General features: G+C 39.7%; 1 protein-coding gene across 2 annotated transcripts; it reads left to right on the top strand.

Annotated features, from left to right (window-relative positions):
- Positions 1-6,275: 6,275 nt before the first annotated feature.
- LOC311043394 (parafibromin-like) lies at positions 6,276-15,566 on the top strand. 2 transcript variants are annotated; one of them, XM_084054620.1, is made up of 10 exons: positions 6,276-6,420; positions 6,452-6,521; positions 6,854-7,068; positions 9,967-10,072; positions 12,349-12,418; positions 12,943-13,006; positions 13,513-13,615; positions 13,707-13,758; positions 13,999-14,048; positions 15,057-15,566. In XM_084054620.1, exons 3-10 carry the CDS (start codon positions 6,920-6,922, stop codon positions 15,426-15,428), a joined length of 966 nt encoding a protein of 321 aa, XP_083910746.1. In that variant the 5' UTR covers positions 6,276-6,420; positions 6,452-6,521; positions 6,854-6,919; the 3' UTR covers positions 15,429-15,566. The 2 variants fall into 2 exon arrangements, with proteins under 2 accessions (XP_083910746.1, XP_083910747.1); XM_084054621.1 differs by having other exon boundaries at positions 6,276-7,068; positions 12,943-13,003; positions 13,510-13,615.
- Positions 15,567-20,819: the final 5,253 nt, after the last annotated feature.

The following is a 20,819-nucleotide window of genomic DNA, read 5'->3' as shown; positions in this document are numbered from 1 at the left end:
TCAAGCATTACATTTATGTTTGAGCTCATGTCTATGATCAGACACATGGCAACTAAAAATAGTATAAGGAGTAAAGCTATCTGTTATTGTGGTAATAGTGGTACCTGCCCAAAACCCACTTGTAAATGTCCACCACAGTTAACTGTTCCAAGTAACCATTTAGCATATTTATTATTAGTACACATCTTTTGTAAATGAGTTTCTCTAGTATTCAAGTAGTAAAAGTGCTATATCAATCTGAGATGTTATTATTCTGAGAGGATGTTATTATTATTCTATGTTGCCTCAGCCTTATGTTCCCTCAGCTCTATGTTCCCTCAGCCCTAAGTCCCCCATCCCAAATTAGACCCTATGTCTAGTCTGTCTCAGATATCTTTTAGCAAGATATCTCAAAAAGTTGTAGACAGATTTTTTCACAAAAAATCCACACGTACTATCCATACACCACGATGTGCGCAGCAGACAAACTATGTGCAGACTTTTGGGTTATGCCCTCGGTATGTAGGCTATATAGTTAAGTTTTGGACAGTGATTTAATCCTGTTTAAGTGTAGTGTGTGTGTGTGTGTGTGTGTGTGTGTGTGTGTGTGTGTGTGTGTGTGTGTGTGTGTGTGTGTGTGTGTGTGTGTGTGACAACCCGATCATTTACGACCCGATGTGGATCCGAATTGTTGCAAACCACAATCATGAGAAGTTTACACTGTTTAAGCTGTTTACGCTGTTTACGCCGTTATTCCGACATGCTAATAACACAACCTGGATTCGAACATTGCACGTGTCAGTCTGCGTGCTAGTGCTATGGAGATGATATCTAAAGCGCCGTCCCACTCATAAAATAGTCCTTTATAAGTTTGCAGGCAGCGTCTGTCCGTCCTGGCGTTTTCTGGCGTCATGGGTGTCACACACACACACACACACACACACACACACACACACACACACACACACACACACACACACACACACACACACACACACACACACACACACACACACACACAGAACCACTTTTACTGCTATTTAGTACCATTTACAGTATATCTAGTGTGAGATCTACTGGTCGACACATTTCAACATAAAGTTGATGATGAAATTGACCACTTCTGTAACTGCTCACTTCTCTCTTATTTTATCTTTTTGTAATCAGTTTCCTCCCATAACGTAAAAAAAAGGCAAGTAGTGTCAAAATATGAGATAGTTTCATAAGCCATGTGCAGTACAATACTGGTTAGTAAAAAAGACTGTAGGGGTCTTACCCATAGATTATCATGTTGGGGCCCTTTAATTTGTATTTATTTTATGTATTTATTTATATTTATTTGATTGACAGATGAGCTATCACTATTTATCATTATTATCATTTCTTTAATTACAAATATGAGGGCCGCTGAAATTGGCTGACTTTTGTTTCCAGTCCACCGATGACATGAAGTTGGTGATAAAATTGACCACTTCTGTAACTTAGTCATACTTCTCTTTTTTTATCTTTTGTCTTCAGTTTTCTCCCATGAAGTGAAAAAAGATGTTTCATAAGCCTGTGCGTTACCATACTGTATGGTTTGCAATTGCAAAACAGACCTACAATTTATAATTTAGGCATTTAGCAGATGCTCTTAATCCAGAGCGATTTACAATAAACAAGGAAAACACGTACATCAAATGCATAGAGAAAGTGTAGTGCCTCAGTAGGATCATAGGTCAACCAAGAACCTAGCATCAGTCTACACAGTACAATAAAAAATAATAATGATATGTACATTGAAACTATACAAAGTATAGGACATAAAAATAAAAATAAAAATGTTTTAGGGAATATTGTAAGTACATACTTACAGAGGTACATAGGTACATTTGTATTCCCTTTTTTTTGTTTTCTTCACCGTTATCTCTGTGTACATGGAGAAATAATAATCCAACATTTGCATGGTATGAGGATTTACAATGTTGGTAAAACTATTGAAGCACAAAAAAACTGAACAAAATGGGTAAGGATAACAATTTAAAAAAGACATAATAATAAGAGAAAATACAAGGAAATAATTAATGGAAGGAAGAGAAATACAATTATAATAAAAAAGACAGGGTATGAGGGGGAGGGGGGAAGACGGGGAAGAGGAGGGGCGGGGGCGGGGGAATTCAGTCAGAAGGTAATGTTTGTAATGAACTGAAATAGTTAATAAAAGGGTTCCACTTATGGAAGAAAATAGTGGGGGTGCCTTTAACAGAAAAACAAATCTTTTTCCAGCTTCAGAAAAGACATGACGTCCTTTAGCCAGGTAGAGATGGATGGGGCCTTGGAAGATTTCCATTGCAGTAAAATACGCCGTCTTGCCAGGAGAGATGTAAAGAGAGAGATGTAAAGGCTATTATGTCTAGTTGTGTAGAATTAGTCTGGAGGGGGACGCTTGAGACCCCGAATATTGCTATGAGAGGGTTTATCTGTATTCAAAGCTTAGAACCTTTGACAGGATGGCAAAATCACTCCAGAATATATTAAGTATGGGACAAAGAAAAAACATGTGACTCAGATTGCATGGGGAAGCGTGACACCTTTCGCATTGATCTGTAATGGATGGGTATATCTCAGATAGACGGGATCTAGAATAATGAACTCTGTGAAGTACTTTGAACTGTAGGAAATTACATTTTAACCTTTGCATAAGACTGCATGGTCGTCAAGATTAGGTCAAGTGTTACAGGCTAAAGTGGAGTCTGAGGTGTCTTCAGATTATGATGTAGCATTGGGAGTGAGTCTGTAGTTCTAACTGCAAAGGGGAGTTTGTTCCACAGTTTGGAAGTCTGGGACATATGGAGCGTTGTCCCGGATGTTTTAGGGAAGGTTCTGACAGTTTCCCTGTGTCCCCTACACACAGACATGCACACACATTTGCACCAAATGATGTTGCTATGTTTACAGTTTATAAATTAGACGCCTGTAGTTGCTGGAAGTACTGTATATCAAATTGTCCTTTGGGGCGGCCGTAGCTTAGTGGGTAGAGAGGCAGTCTAGTAAGAGCCACAAATGGCACACATGGGTTCAATACTAAACAGTAATGTTCAAGAAGATGAGTGTAAAATAAATAATATGCAGAGTAAAATAAATAAGAATATGCAGAAAGTAAGATAAACACACACACACACACACACACACACACACACACATGCACGGACGCACGCACACATGCACGCACGCACGCACGCACGCACGCACGCACGCACGCACGCACGCACGCACGCACACACACACGCACACACACACACACACACACACACACACACACACACACACACACACACAGCCAGAGAACCACTTTTACTGCTGTTTAGCACCATTTACAGTAGATCTAGTGTGAGATATGATCTACTGGTCCACAAATTTCAACATAAAGTTGATGATGAAATTAACCACTTCTGTAACTGCTCACTTCTCTCATATTTTATCTTTTTGTAATCAGTTTCCTCCCATAACGTAAAAAAAGGCAAGTAGTGTCAAAATATAAGATAGTTTCATAAGCCATGTGCAGTACAATACTGGTTTGTAAAAAAGACCGTAGGGGTCTTGCCCTATAGATTATCATGCTGGGGCACTTTAATTTCTATTTATTTTAGTATATTTATTTGTCTTTATTTGATTGACAGATGAGCTTTCACTACTTATTATTATTATTATTAGTTACATAAAGTTGGTGATACAATTTACCACTTCTGTAACTTAGTCATAGGCTTCTCCCATAAAGTGAAAAAAGCTGTTTCATAAGCCTGTGCCGTATCATACTGTATGGTTTGCAAAACAGTCCTACAATTTACAATTTAGGCATTTAGCAGATGCTCTTAATCCAGAGCAAAATAACATCAAATGCATAGAGACAGTGTAGTGCCTCAGTAATAGGATCATAGGTCAACCAAGAACCTAGCATCAGTCCAAACAGTGCAATATCAAAAAATAAATTATATGTACATTGAAACTAATATACAAACTATAGGAAATTACATTTTAACCTTTGCATAAGACTACATGGTCGTCAAGGCTAGGTCAAGTGCTACAGGCTAAAGTGGAGTCTGAGGTGTCTTCAGATTACGGTGTAACATTGGGAGTGAGTCTGTAGTTCCAACTGCAAAGGGGCGAGTTTGTTCCACAGTTTGGAAGTCTGGGACCTATGGAGCGTTGTCCCTATGTTTTAGGGAAGGTGCTGACAGTTTCCCTGTGTCCCCTACACACAGACATGCACACACATGATGTTGAGTTTACAGTTTACATGTGTGGCAAATATCATGCCTGTATCCACCTCGTAATGATTTTTCACATAATTCCCCCTACTATCAGTTATCTTTATGCATTTGGAATCACAAATTTTCACAGGCTCTAATGCAATTTTTAGTTGACAAAAATGTTGAAACTTTTTATTTATTCTACACATTTAGGCTATCCCTTGTCATAAGGCCAAGGGATAGCCAACGAAATTAAATAAAATCGGACGTGGCCTATCCTATATTAAAATTGCCTAATGCGTACAGAGAATGGTGGGTCGACGTCACAAACGTAATATCCGGACTGGCGAGGCGCATCATTGCACCCCCTTTCAGAGGACCCCAACAGGTGACCTCACCAACACATTACGGAAGGGACCGCAATGGAAACAAGCTGTAACCTTTTTTGCGTCATCCTTTTGATTATGGTGGGTCAGATGTATGTTACATGTGACATACTTTTGATTTGATTTGTTTTATTTTTTATCATTGAGGGAACTTAGGACTGAGGGAACATAAGGCTGAGGGAACATAAGCATCACCCCTTTTTAATTTGCCCCTCGGAAATGCAAGTTCCACACAGACATTCCAGACTAATATCTACGCAGTGATATTAATCTGGCCATGCCAGGCTAATGCCTTGATACTAACATGACACTAACATGATACTAACATGATACTGAGTACTGACCATGAACTGAAAAGTTTGAGAAACACTGATCAAGATTCTGATTATCAGAATACCAAGGATTCTGTAAGGGACTGTAGGGATGAATGACCATCACTATCCCTTACAGTCTTGTAAACATGACTGAAAGACAGTAAGACATATTATAAAAAGTAAAAACACAACCATGTTAATACCATGGCCAGTGGTTACTTTTTACCCACAGCAGCTTTTAAGAGCAAGACCATATGGACAGTAAATTCTGTGTGCCCCGTGGCTAAGCTTCTACAGTAGGCCTATGGCACACCATAAACTGTTTGCCGTTTCCAACAGCAGAAGGGGTTAATGAACTTGATGACCAGCTAATAGGCCCACTCTCAAGCTAAATGACTATTCCTTCAGTCAATGGCAGAGGGTTTTTTCCAGGTGTGTCAGTATTATTTTGCCTCCTTACCCCAAGCAGGTCTTTTTCTAAGCAATTGGAAATAGTATACAGGTAATCCGCGTATCAATTTCCATACCACGTGCATGCACTGTATGTAATGATTCCCTGAAAATGGAGCTGCAAAGATTGCATATTTTGGTTGAATCTGACTTAGTTTACTTCAGTATTACTGCAATTACAAAACATTGTGTGGCCAGGACACCCATGTATGACATTTGTCAGGACACAATAATGACAACAAATAAGGTATATCCATTTATTAGAAGAGTGAATTACAAGAGTTACTCGACACATTTAAATGACGCTTGTGAAATTATTCAAAATTCTTGTAACTGGATGTCTTTGGTCGAGCCACCATCCTCATCATCCTCGTCATCCCTTGCTGCTTCGGGTTTTGTCGTCTTGGCCAGAAGTGCAGCCCAGATGTTGGGTACAAGGCCTCCTTCTGAGATTGTAATAATAATATTAATATTAATAATAATAATAAGTTTGGTCAGCTCCTCATCATTTCTCACTGCTCTCACAGTGATGGAAGAAGTAGGACTCACATGTTTTACTTTAGTAAAGTATATACTGCAATGTAGATATACTCTGTTACAATTGGAAGTCCCGTATTCAAAATGTACTTGAGTAAAAGTTCAAAAGTATCGGCATCAAAATATACTTTAAGTACCAAAAGTAAAGGTACTCGTTGTGCAGAATGTCCCATTTCACAAGTTCAAATTGTATACAAAAATATTTTGAAAATAGCCGATCTACAAGCTCACAATGCATAATGCATGCAACCTTTTTCCCATGGCCAGACATTGTAAATACTGTGAAGTGAGTGTTTTATTTCTTCAGTATTTGTCCTTGTAATGACCGACTCACGTGACGTCTCTTGGGGGCGCTCTAAGTGTTTTCTATGTGTTGTAAGTTTCCAATTATGTCTCATTTGTTACATCTGTGTTTTTGTAATCAACTTTTGTTTGATACACCTGCTAAAGTGAGTCAGTCGGCTCATTCGACTGAGAGAGAGCACTCTGTGTAAGAGAGTGGGAAGAAAGTTAAATAAAATAGAAGTAAAGTAAAATAAAGTAAAGAAAAGAAAAGTAAAGGTTTTTGAAGAAAGACTGAGGCATCCCTCTACCCCCCGCCTATTTGTGTGCAAGCAGGCAAAGTGGTCAGTATTGTTTCTTTTGTGAGTCTTATTGTGAAAGTCATGAATATTAATGTAAATGTAAGAATGTCCAAGTTACTGTTTTTTTTTTGTCTTGTCTGAAATACTGTCAGCTCTACAGTGTTTTCAGCAAATAAACTGTTTTAACAAGTAAAAAGAACTCGAGTTTCACATGCAATGAATGTGCGGCACATGTTTTATGAACCTGCATGAAAAAAGTAACATCAAGGTCTACTTTTACTGAAGTAGGCAAACTACATTTAGGCCTACTCTACTGGAGAATTTCCATTCACTAAATGTGAGCTTGAATGTTGTTTTACTCGTTAAATCTACAGATGATTCATTCAGGGCTCTTCAGACCATAGACTCTACTACAGTATGGTTCAGACGGGTGAGCTGAAATGACAGGTGAAATCATGGCGGATGACGTGCTGAGTGTTCTCCGTCACTACAACGTCCAGGAAAAAGAGATCATCACTCAAGGAGATGATGTGATTTTCGGGGAGTTCGCCTGGCCCAAAAATGTCAGGACCAACTACATAATTCACGGGTAGGTACATAACCGTGCCCTATACTTCGTCATACAGTATGTGCGACGCACATTGCGTTGTGAACTTGTGACTTGTTGTTGTTTTGTTTTTCGGGGGAGGGGGCGGGGAATGACAGGGGTTATTCATAGTTAACCTCGCATCACCAGTGCCATTTGTTTTCGTATGACATATCTTGAAGCCTCTCTACCATAGCACACAATGATATATGTTCCTCAGGGTGCATGAATTAAATATTAAATAATCACTTTGTTTTGAGTAGAGATGAGCTAAAATGCCATGTTCCCAATCATGTTTATTCAGCTTCAGTTACAAATATAAGTAATACAATTCAAACAAAATAAACAGTTATTATTATTATTATTTAGTATTAGTTCTAATGTTTCTCACCAAATGTTATTAATTGTGATAAATGTATTATTAATGCTTAAAATCTTTAAATGAATGTGTCCCTGAGTTGACTGTCCCCTGGGGGACAGTCAACTCAGAGAGGCATTCATTTCAAGATAACAGGGCCCACATAACAGTAGCCTGGTAAACCCCTCCCTCTGGAAGGGGGGAGGTTTGTCAGGCTAGCGTAACAGGGCCCTGCTGCTGATGCAAATCCACCTGTACATGTCCCCTGACTATTCCTATAGCCTAGAAAGTTAGTAGGTTGAAATGGCACCAAATAGTAGGAACAAACATGCAAAACATCATGAACAGTTAGAAAACAAATGTACAGTAAACAGTTCGGGGGGGGGGGTTTAGCCTGGTAACCGTCCCCCCTCCCCCCCTTCCGGAAATCTCATTTGCATTTGATTTCAGGAATTGGTCTGGCCTACAGGCCTCTATGGGCAATTTGGCTGTGGCCGGGAGCTGGGCGGGATTAGTACCGTTGACTTACAAGTGACAACCCCTTCAGCCAATCAGCAGTTCGTTTCCCCGACCACCAGACAACGTGACAACGTGATGCAAGGGGACTTTTGAAACAGCCATGCCGAAAATAGGTTGACTACTTCGGATATAATGCGTGTCACTGCCCGCCCCTGCCGGTTCTCTGAATTTTTATTTTTAAATAGGCTCCGTTATGAGTAATTGACCACATATATGAAGTTAAACAACTAAATTCTATCCGAACGATATCTTAAAAGTAAAGTTTGAGAGCGTTTTGAATTTTTAAAACCAAAACCAAAACAGTGTACAGAATTTCAATGGCGGCCGGTTCCATTTTTCTCGGCTCCATTCGGGTTCACTCGGTTCCACCTGATTGGCCAACCTACACTGTCAATCACAGAACAATGAGCGAGGACACTGATAGAGTTCATGTTATGAACTCCGGAGAAACGCCCAGACAGGCCTGTAGGCCAGACTCACTCCTGAAAACAAATACAAATGAGATTTCCGGAGGGAGGAGTTTACCAGGCTAGGGGGGATTTGACATTTACAAGGACCAGTGTCGAATTGCAGCCACCTGTAAGTGCTCTTTTAGAGCGCTTTTGAAGTAGATAGGGATTTACCATCGACATATAAAGGTAGACGCCTCCTCCGGCTCTGAGGCGTCTGTATCTCGGGCACGCATCAGCTTCTGCCCTCCCTCGGGCAGTTTCCGCGTGCGTCACAGAGGGGGACGTTCGGTAGGCTAATCAGAGGCAGGTGGTGGCAGGTCTTTTTGTAACCCAGCCACTAATCAGTAGTCAACGTGCTGTGATTGGCCAGTAGTCACTTTGAGTGGCAGCTTGCCCTCTATGGCAGCCGCCTGAGCGATACAGGTCGCGCCAATGGCCAATGAGGTATCTAGGCTTCTATATCTATGGCGATTTACACTCCTTTACAACTGTTGGTAGGGCGTTCCACATTTTTGTGGCATAGCAGGAGAACAAATTTAACCCCTTGTTTGAGCCAAATTTGGGTTGAATGTGATTAGTGGAGCTCCCGTCCTCTGATTGTGGACTTCATTGACGTTTGTGGAGTAATTTGACAGCTACTATACATGGGTGTCTTTGTGTTGTAGTGTATCTTGTAGACCAGGCCCATTGCAAGTAGCTGTACTCTGTCCTTTACCCTGAGCCATCAGACCCTAGGAAAGTGAGCAGGGGTTAGATGAGCTGTAGATGTAAGGCCAAGAAGTAGCCTTACCAGTTTGTTTTGGGATGTCTTGTTTTTAAGGCCTTTGTGGTGCTATGGTACCTTGAGGTGCATGCATAGTCGAAGTGACCTTGGATGAGTGCTCCTGTCAGTCCTCAATGTATTCTTTACAAAATCCTGTACAAAAATCTTGTATCAGGATGTACTTCATCATCAGGACAAATAACTAATCATCAGGGCATAATATATACTAATGTCCTGATAATCGAAACGTTGACAACGTAAAAATACGGCTGCGCTTTTTCAGTATCACTCGTGTGCAGACTATTTTCTTTTGTGATACTTCTGCTTGTCTTACACCTCGGCCACAGATGTACCTGCACTACCTCCTTCACTGGATTAACATTTGCCCATTTATCCATCATCAAAGCTGATTTGGACTTGAATATTTGACAGCAAGTTATAGATATCCCATTCCCCAGTAAAATCTGCAAGTGGAGCATGTCCATTTTCCACTGTATAATTATATTGAACATTATAAATTGATGTAGGCCTAGCTAAACTGAAAAATAGTATGTTTACAGACCAGAAGTTAAACGGTCTCCCCAAACACATTAGCCAGTCAGTCAGCTGTTGGAAGTGTTAGAAAACAAATTGAACAGTGTATATGAGGCAATATAGTGGTTATTAGTGAGTATGGAAAATACTCACTAATACCACTTGTTGGAATTGTTTAGCCTAAATACAGTCAGACTGTTGAATAACAAGATGAATGTGATTATAATCAGAATATAGGATGCCAATTATCTGTTCTGTCTTCTATTTTCTTTCAGAACTGGAAAGGACGGGCTGCCCAAGGAGTATTATACTCTTGAGCCAATTTTGTTTTTGCTCAACAATGTGCATCTCTCTCATCCATCGTATGTGCGAAGGGCTGCAGTAAGTCACTTTGAATTATTCTCACCGAAACACCCTTACTTCAAAATTAAAGGGCAAATGGTTGCTATTTTCCTTGCGGTGCCAATCGGTTATGATAAACACTCACTTTTTTCAATAGTTTATTTTCTCATACTTGAATCACCACCGCTTCTTGCAGCTGTCCAAGCATGTGAAAGTCAAATGGCATAAGTGAAAAACTTTTATCATAAAATAATAATCAACCTGGAAATGGGGTCCAGATTAGGAATTTAGACTATCCATTACATTATCTCAATACTGATTGATTTGATTGATTTTATTTGGATCTCTTTTAGCCGAGGCTAATCTTCCAAGAGTCCAGCAAGCAGAAATACAATACATTACATACGTACAGTGTACAATACTGATAAAATTAAAATTACAATAAACATATTGCAACATACTATAATGTAAAAACAGTACCAATATACAGAGTTACACAATAAAAAGATGTAACTCATCTCACATACACACCTACTACTAGGCCTTAGGCCTGTTGCACCTAAGGGATGACCATGGATACCCATGGTGGACTATGCATGGCAGGGGCGTCCTCCTCCCTGAGCCAGGCCTAGACCTGACCGCATACCATTGTAAAAACTATTTATTACTATAAAAATAGGACACAGAAGAAAAAAAAGCACGAATCATTAAACAAACATCCAAATTATTGCAATGAGTTCCATATTTTGACCGCCCTAAAAATAAAAGATCTGCTTCCCATGATAGTTTTTATTTTAGGTATAACATAGTGGTTTTTGCATCTTGATCTTGTGTTGACCAGATGACTGTCACGAACTAATGTCAACCGATTCCTTACACTAACTGGCTTGTTAGACACATTAATCTTTGTAATCAGTGCAAGAGATTGCTGTCTCACACATTCAGATACTGTGGGCCATCCCATTATGCTTTGCAGTTCAACCGTACCAATTTCATATCCACATCTTAAGACCATTCTTGCTGCCCTGTTCAATGTGATCTGCAGCCTCTTAATATTAATACTCTAATAAAATTGTGCATTCCATAGTGTGTCATAGTGTTCTTTTCCACTCATATGAAATCACTTGTGTAATATTATATTGTACATTCATCAGGAAATGTACTTGTTATTATACTATAGTTTCAAGCTCTGTCTGTCCATTTGTCTGAGATGTTGTCCAGAAGCCTAGGATGACTACATTTGATATGTGGTTATCTTTAGGGAAGGTGGAGTGGTGTTTATCAAAAGTCCATTTGTCCTTCCGTCCGGTCGAGATCTTGTCTGGAATATCTCATATACCAATAGGGGTTTATGATCAGGGGTGCACATAACTGGTGCGCAGGTGCGCATGCGCACCCAAAATAAAAAATGCGCACCACATCAGGCGACGCGAGGCGCTTTTGCGCACCAACAGCTGGGACAGGAATTTCCAAGCTTTTATTTTTTAGCAAAACTAAAAAATAAAAGCCTGGAGATCGAGGCTAGGAATTTACTTCCTGAAGCCACACTCACACAATCACTCTAAAGCACCCGTCGGCCCCATGTACAGCCATTAGGTACAGGGGGAGAGATATGACTCGCGTCGCCTCGCATCGCCTCGCATTGCCTCGCTGGCTGCGTGCAGCAGCGGCTGTTAGAGGCACTCGTCACCGATGATGAACGCACCGTAATGGTGCAAAATATGCCGTGAACGTTCCAATCTGGCGGATAAAATCAGCGCAGCAGCACAGGGCACCAACTTTGGGGGCTTTATCTAACAGCGTGAGAAAAAAAAACGGCGAAAATCGGCGGAATTTAGAAGCAGAGCGTCCTTTTTTTCTCCCCCCCCCCGTTGACAAAACTGTCCGGTGGGCACCGTGCTGAACCCCCCCCCCCCCCCCCCCCCCCCGTTGACAAAACTGTCCGGGCTGACCCCCCCCCCCCCCCCCCCCCCCCCCGTTGACAAAACTGTCCGGGCTGACCCCCCCCCCCCCCCCCCCCCCCCCGTTGACAAAACGGGACGGGCGCCATGCGCACCAAGTCACATGTCCAGGTGCTCTTCTGCGTACTGGACCGAAAAAGTTATGTGCACCCCTGTTTATGATGACCAAACTTGGCATTGTACTGTATATGGTTACATCTTGTAAAATGGCTGTGTTGTGTACCAAAACTAGGTCACGTGACTGTTACTCAAAGCCCGGTCACGTGACTGTTACTCAAAGCCCAGTCACAATCACTGCTACACCCAGTGCAGGACTGGGGATTGACCTTCAATATTATTTGTACTTTCCCATAGAAGAACAACATTCCACGTGTCAGAAGACCTGATCGAAAAGCCCTTCTGGGATATCTCAATGGTGACGGTGGTAAGTACCCTTGGGATCTCATCTTAAACAAGCTCAGTGCTTAATGAGTCTTCCAGTTTAGTAGACCTTGTATTGTGAATTTGTACTTCCATGTACTACTGTTCTCATGTCTTACTAAATAAAGTACATCAATCAATCCCTATGATTTGGAATAACTATTGAACGGCTTGCTTTTGTGTTTAGCCATTTAGAATCAGAATATGTTTATTCGGCAAGTATGCTCACATTCAAGGAATGGTGTATTGCTATCAGACATAGAAGAAACATATAGCAGATCAGAGAAGTGGAAAGTGGAAAAAAAAGTACTATAAACATGCCAGGAGTGAGCAGTGAGAATAGTATTTGACCTGTACAGTAAATGCTGCGATGAGACAAATCATGCATTTTAGGCAACTTTAATTCCTTTTTCATGCAGATATTAACTGGCCATAACATTGTCCTAGGTCACAGGGTCTGTAGGTGAGAGCCTGTTTGGAGGGTTAATTAATGGATAACGGACTCGTGATTGTCTGTTTTCTTCACAGCTTCAACAAGCATTGACAGCAGTGCCCCCATAGAAATGGGCCGGCAAATACAGACACAAGGTATGTAAGCGAATGTTAGATAACCACGGTTTTATGTGTTCTCGAAGACCATTGGATTGACAACATTACAATGTATTCTTCCTTATGCATGCATCGAGAATCTTATATTAACCACATGAACCCTAGCGTCCCTATTCTTCTCCACAGCCTAGCGGGGCTTATGCCATAACTAGACTGACAACTGCTCTGATTTTGTTCTTTTAAATGACATAGTTGTTGACCGATTTGGAAAATGCCTGTTATCAGTGTGCACAAGAAATATGACGCTGATTGGCTAAATAGTATGCAAGATTAGCTGCGGACACACACGCACACGCACGCACGCACGCACGCACACGCGTGTGTCTCCTGACAGAGATGATGACAAACACAGGTGGCACAGCAAACAACGGAGCCATGTAAATAATATTTTAGTAAGAATTACCTTCAGCAGGTTAGAGGGATTTGGCTGAAATGAAACTAATGGCTGGTTGATAGGAACACTTTATACATTTTTGTTTTAGGAAGAAGAATATCCTACACAAGGGATGCTTTGATTGAGCTGGCAAATTGTCCTGTGGCCATGGGAAAACCTGAGTTCTTGCCAAATCACCCTGTAGTGATGGAAAATGCTGTAAGTTGAATACATCAACAATACACTAATGGCAGCCATTACTGTCACAAAAATAACTGCTTTATTGTTTTTGATGGGTTGTCTTCTTTAGGAGCCCCCAGCTGCCCAGAGACCATCTGCATCCAGCATGGCCACATCATCTGGTAAGCTTGCAGGCCCAGCAGTACGCAAAGACAAACGTGTAAAGCATGAATTAGTTTCCACATTTTAAGTGGTCTATTTCAGGGAGTGGTCCAGTTAGCTGGGTTTTATTACCACAAATTAGAAATAAGACTTTAATCATTTTGATGTTAGCTAGAAAAGGTAGAGCGCAAATCTCAGCTAGGAGCCATGCCCTAATGAAAAGTGTGATGCATGCAGTTACGTTTTTGTTTTCTCCTCAGTCAAAAGAACAGATGATGAGGTATCTGAGGCCAAAAAACCCAGAGTTGAGGTAAATATGATTGAACTATATATGACAAATGGGTCACAAATCGAAACAAATAACGCATTATCAAATATTGTAAATGAACAGCACAAACTAAACAGAATTATTTTAGTTCCATATTGTTTTGTCAATAGACAATTATTTGACAGTAGACTATCATTTGTTAGCTGACAGCAGCAAATGAGACTCAGTGGAACAGTTTAATATTCTAGACTTATTATTAACCATAGGTAGCAAAATAACCACAGTCTTCATATCGAATACCTCAAGCATAGCAGTATGATTTCAAGAGTTTATATATAGTATGTTAGATGTATGATATACAGTAATATGATATCCGTTTAGTTCAAGAGTGCGTGGACTACCATCTCCTTGCTCTTTTGGAAGAACGGGTACATCTGTAATAGGGCTGGGCAATTAACCAAAAATATATCCAAACCGACATTTAGAAATAACAGACTTAATCTTGCTCATGAAGGTTAATCGAATAATCGAGAAGCAGAGTCTATATATAATATATAGACGCATTGACCTTGGAAGAAAGAAAGAAAGTTTTTTTTTTTTATATATTTTTTATTAGGGAATTCAATTTAGGTTTCACAGACATAATATATGCATGTACAGTTATATTCATATCCCCTTTTTTACATTTTCACCCGGCATCGTCTCTGTATGTAAAACAGCCATCAAAAAAAAAAAGAAAAAGAAAAAAGAGGAAGAAGAAAAAAATAAATAAAGTAAGTAAAAAAAATAAATGCAAAATATATATATATATATATATGTGTATGTACACATACATACAATCATACAGGTACTCACAGACTTGAAATGTAATAATAAAGATTACTGGGGGGTGTGTACACCGTTGATAGAAATAAAATTAAACAAAAAGATTGAAAGAAAGTTAAAGAAAATGGTAGAAATTTTGAAAATTCACCTTTAAAGACATAGACACAAATTTGTGCTGTGCCCGTTCCATGAATGATATCACAAACCTGTTTCTCCTGTGTGCAGTTCATTTCTGAGGCCATGTCTGTGGAGAAGGCCAGTGTCAAGACAGAGGAGGGTTCCACCATCAAACCGGACCTGGAAGACACCCTGAAGAAAGAGGAGCATTCCCCTATCAGACCGAACCTGGAAGACACCCTGAAGAAAGAGGAGTGTTCCCCCATCAGACCGAACCTGGAAGACACCGTGAAGAAAGAGGAGCGTTCCCCCATCAGACCGAACCTGGAAGGCACCCTGAAGAAAGAGGAGCGTTCCCCCATCAGACCGAACCTGGAAGACACCGTGAAGAAAGAGGAGCGTTCCCCCATCAGACCGAACCTGGAAGACACCGTGAAGAAGGAGGAGCGTTCCCCCATCAAACCGGACCCTGAAGCCTGAATCACCCATCTCTCTGAAGAGGATCCGGAGTGCCGTTGGAATCCTTGATGAAGAAAAACAGGAAGTTAAATGATTGAATAGTTTACGTGAACCACCAGGGGTACACAGAATATCTTGAAGTCTTGGAAGTTTTATTTTGGAGAACTGTTCTTAGCTCCCAATTATTTCAATCCCTATAAGGGATTTTTTTTTTAAATTATTATTGTTTTAAACCTGTCTAGAATTCCAGTGAGATGTGGCTTGTGGCTTTTGGCAGTGTGCTGTATTTATAATTTGTTCTTGCCTCAATACCAATATTCTATTTCTTTTTTGTTTTGAGTTGTTTCTACAGATGTTGATGTTTTCTTAAGAATATCCTTGGTGCCCATATAGATCTATGTTTGATGCAAATGTTTTTTTTGTGTTCGTTATAAAGAATGATGCCAATGTTTGAGACTGCATATTTATTTTCCTGTAAGTTGAAGAGATGGATTTGTTCTTGCTGTTTAGTCTCATGTCTATGCATCGCCAGTGTACGTTTATGTATGTGTACATATAAAATACATATATGTATATTATACTGTATTCTGTTCAGAAGGGTAGAAAAAAAAAAAATACTGTCTGTATGGTTTTAACCCTAACAAGAATGTCAACTGAATGTGTCTTTGAAATACACATAAGAAACACTTTAGAAATTTCAAATATTTCCTAAACAAATACTATAACATAAAATGCTTATCCACGTATGCCCTATTTTACCCTAGAATAAGTGTAATTATAGCACAAAGATAAACTCGATATTCCTCGATTCCATCCAAGGATGAATGTAATATTGCACCAATTTGAAACATTGCACTTGATCCATTAGTAAGTCGCCCCAGAGAGACTGTCAACCATGCTGCGGGTGAGGGGTCTTTCAGTGCTTGTTGGTGTTAAGTAACCTATCTTTTAAGCTTGGTGGTCCAAGCTTTTATGCATCAGAGGGCACTAGGTAAATCAGGTGGTGTCGAGGATGAGAGGGGTCCTTGAGGATGTGTTTAGTTTGCTCTGCCGAGGCAGCAGGAAGTTGGTGATATCTTCCAGGGTGGGCAGACGAGTATGGTGTTGATGACAGTGCGCCAGTACGCTCTCAAAAGAGGAACGGTAGAAGACCACCTATAGCTTTTCTACCAGCCTGTTTTTTTCCTGAGCACCCTTTTGATCCTCCTGGCTGTGTGAAAACCCGGTCATTTATGAGCTGACTTGAATTGGTACCACAACCATGAGAAGTCCATGTTAACCATTGTTTCAGCTTGGATATCTGAACAGAGCACCTTCAAAAGCACATATGCTATGGATTACTGTACAGATCTATTACAGTGACATCATCGATGGAGATTCCATCAAGGGGATTCCTTTAAAGTTAGCACACTGAAATAGAAGCCACTGTACTTGATTCAATTATAATTCTTAAGTTTTAAATCTTTGAAATGACCACCAATGATGTCATTAAGGTTTCTGAACTGTCCACAGCCCCCCAATGAGACACTGAGTGAGCAGACAGAAATTGTGCCATCTTATATTGCGCATTAGTGAGGACCAACCAGATAAGGTTTAAAATGGGTGAAGTGCTCTTTTAAATATTAGACTGATATCTGGCTGGTAAATTAACCAACAAGCACACTTTGCTGTATATTGCACAAGATGATGTGCACCCTCTGTGGTTTGGATGGTGAACTTCGCCATCTCCTGGCAAAATAAAGCAACTGCAGTGCCAAACAACAATTTCATGTAGGGGTCCTTGGCCTGAAAAACCCCTGCTCTATATATTGTAATGCCAATAGGCCTACTGATTTATTCGATTCACATTTTGAATACTTGGAACAGTACATATTGTGGTATTGCTACTTTTATGCAAATAAAACATCAGTACTTCTTCCACCACTGTTGAAAACATGAAACTATTGGACTGAATCATGAAGGCTACATTTTAAGCAAGAAAAGACTCAAGCGACTCAATGAAATTCTAACTTTGTTATTGATTCCACCACAAACCTTTCAACACCCTACACAAACCAACATCACAGATTAAAGAACCACAGACTCCAGACTGGCACTCACTCACTCACCAGATAGTGTTATTGTAGCTACTTCAGTTCCTTGCAGAAAAAGAGTAGAGGTATCTACTCTAGCACCTCAGTTAAGTCTGGGCTTTATGTGAAGCAGCTAATGATTACCATTGGTGGAAAGTAACTAAGTACATTTACTTAAGTACTGTACTTAGGTACAGGTTTGAGGTACTTTTACTTTACCTGAGTATTTCCCATTTTGTTTACTTTTACTTTTACTCCACTACATCTCAGAGTCAAATATTGTACTTTTTACTTCACTGCAAAACATACATTAACCACTTCAGTCCTATTCAAACTTTGGCTATTTGAAAATAGCTGATCTACAAGCTGCAAGCTCCCACAATGTGACGAATCGCGAGCGTTGTGAGCTTGTAGATCGGCTATTTTCAAAAGCTTTTTGTACATTATACATTTGAAACCTGTGAAAGGGGACATTCTGCATAATGGGTACTTTTACTTTTGGTACTTTAAGTATATTTTGATGCCAATACTTTTGTACCTTTACTCAAGTAAATTTTGAATACTGGAGTTTTTACAAACAGAGTATTTTATTTTATTTAAGTAAAAATGTTAGTACTTTTACCACCACTGATGATTACCAAATTAATCACACCTGTCCACTCTCAGAGTGTACCAACAGGTTCATTTGGATCTCCATATGTCTCAACTGTGTCTGTCTCATCTGTAGCCTATATCACATTATGTTGTCACTGTAATTATTGTAAAAATCTGATGAATCTTCAACAACAAAAAGTGGAGAAAATATGTATAAAATAACAGAATTTGAGGTTAAATGTGAATGCTTGAGGGTGGCGAGTGCAATCCTTAGACCCCAAATCACCCACTCCCCCCTCTCTCAAAAGGCCTATCTCCCTCCCTCCCGAAGTAGGCTACTCAACCAGTAGGCCTACTTCATACACTCCTGGTCGAATATCAAATCTACTGCTTTTTGGATATGAGCATTTCTTTGTAGTTTGCTTTAAAGACCAAGATGGAGATATTCAGCATAGAATCCGCGGCATTCCAAAGAGTAGATTCTCTATATATCCTACCTTATTGAGAACCTTCTAAGAGAAGTACGATATTCAGGTCCTTGGATTAATGTGACATAAAAATGAATATCTGAATAAGAAGTAAAAAAAAAATATATATATATATATTTTTTTTTATTTTTTTAATTTTTTTTTCACCTAAAGACCCAGGGGTCACCACCATGACTGATTGTGACCTTGTGACAACATGGTCTTAAGCCATGTAAATTGTACATGATTTGAACATGCACTGTACATCTTGTCAGGAATATTCAAAGTAGGACCCAAATGCAAGGGAAGACGGACAAAAACATGACATGGAAGACTTTTATTTTATTTATCCAGATATCATAGTAGAATAGCAAACTAGCAACAGGAACAGACTGCAAAACCAGTCTAGAGAACACAGACGATCAAACAAACATTCAGGGAAACAGACTTGTATAAATACACTTGGACATTAGACACAGGTGATATATATATAGCAGCAACATACGTTTTTTAGAAAACGCATTTATGCGCGACACTTCGTGACACGCTGCGAGCTGGTACATTTGCAATTTTTTAAATCATTTTTGTAATTTAGATTAAAAAAATAAAATAACATAAATCTTCTGTTCGGGGTCACTGGCACAAAACATTTTCTGATGGGGGGGTCTGCGGCCAAATGCATATCAATTAGGAGGTCCATGACATGAAAAAGTTTGAGAACTACTGATTTAGAAGGCATTTTAGAATGGGCCTCAGGTCTTAATGGGTGTCCTGGGCTGTGAAATTAGTGAGTTCCCAGAAGTTCTGGCATAAAAACAGGAGATGGCGAGAAACAGGTTTAAAAGGAGTAGTTCACCCAAAGAATTACTGTTTTTTTATCAATTACACACCCCATGAAGCCTTGAATTCATAGATACTTTTCGTTTTTGTCGCATTCCTAAGCCAATAATTTGATGATCGGTGGAGTCTCCAGTAGGAGACTCAATTGACCTGCATTTGAGCCTCCTACCGGAGCGCCGGTCATCAAATTATTGGCTCAAAAACAAAAAAATCTCCATGAATTCAAGGCGTCATGGGGTGTGTAATTGTTAGAAAATAAGTCCTTTTTTGGGTGAACTACTCCTTTAACAGATTTGATTCCTGGTCTGTCATCAGGTATCAAGTCACTTCCTCAGACAGAACTGTTCTGCTACAATGAAACTAGACATCTGTATTCATTTCATCCAGCTCTTCTCTTGGAGCTAGTGGTCTGATCTTCATACTAATAGACTTCAAGGAATATAAGACTTTCCATGTTTTCCATGTAACACCAATAGCATGATGAGTATCATCAGCTCCCCACAGATAAAGCCCATTGGGATTTGCATTATAACAACCACCATACCAGAATGCACCCAGATATACTCTAGCACAATGTGTACTATGGGTATCTTGGTCTCGGTCCAGAGTGGAGAATCTGAATCCACTGTGATAGCTTAGTGAGTCACCTGTGTGGAGAGAGTTCAAAAGGGAAAGTAAGTACAGGATCCACATCATCATCATCAAATTATCAGCATCACACATCTTCATGGCATTCCCCAAAAACTCATTTTGTACAGTACCTATCTAATTGTATTTGCCTCCACAGCAAACTCAGAGTTGTGTATGAGAGGACCCTTATGGGTACAGTTCTCATTCAAGAGTTAAATTAACCCATTCAATCCGGGAATGCATCTGTGTCATTTTAAGATTTCTTTAGCTTTTCAAAAATAGCAGATATACAAACTCATAGCGCGGTACCAGCTTGTAGATCTGCTATTCTTTTGAAAAATCATGAAAATGTGTGCAAATCTTTGAATAGATATTTTTAAAGCGCACATTTATAACTGTTTTTTTTTTTGCTTCTCTGGGGTCCGTGGAACAAAGTATTTTGAGATGAGGGTTGGCGGCCAAATACATATCATTTTGGGGGTGCTTGACATGAAAAAGTTTGAGAACCACTGATATAGCAACATACGTTAGGATTTAAAAGACATTTGTAGATGCGTTCCCGGATTGAATGGGATAACCCATTAAGACCGGGAACGCATACTGTGTCATGTAATTTTTAATAGCTACTGTATAACCATTATTTTACACTTTGGGCCATTCTACAAGCTCGTAGCGCGGCTGAGTGCCACCTGTGAGCTTGTAGATCTGCATTTTGTTTTTGAAAAATCGTGACAATTTGTGCACATTTTTGAATATATATATTTTTAAAGCGAACATTTTTAACCCAAATCTTTGCTTCTGGGGATTCT

This window comes from Gymnoscopelus microlampas (assembly GCF_963454915.1).
Source record: "Gymnoscopelus microlampas genome assembly, chromosome: 4".
Classification (NCBI taxonomy): Eukaryota; Metazoa; Chordata; class Actinopteri; order Myctophiformes; family Myctophidae; genus Gymnoscopelus; species Gymnoscopelus microlampas.
The sequence above is the reverse complement of the archived record's forward strand: the minus strand, read 5'-3'. Positions and strand labels throughout refer to the sequence as shown.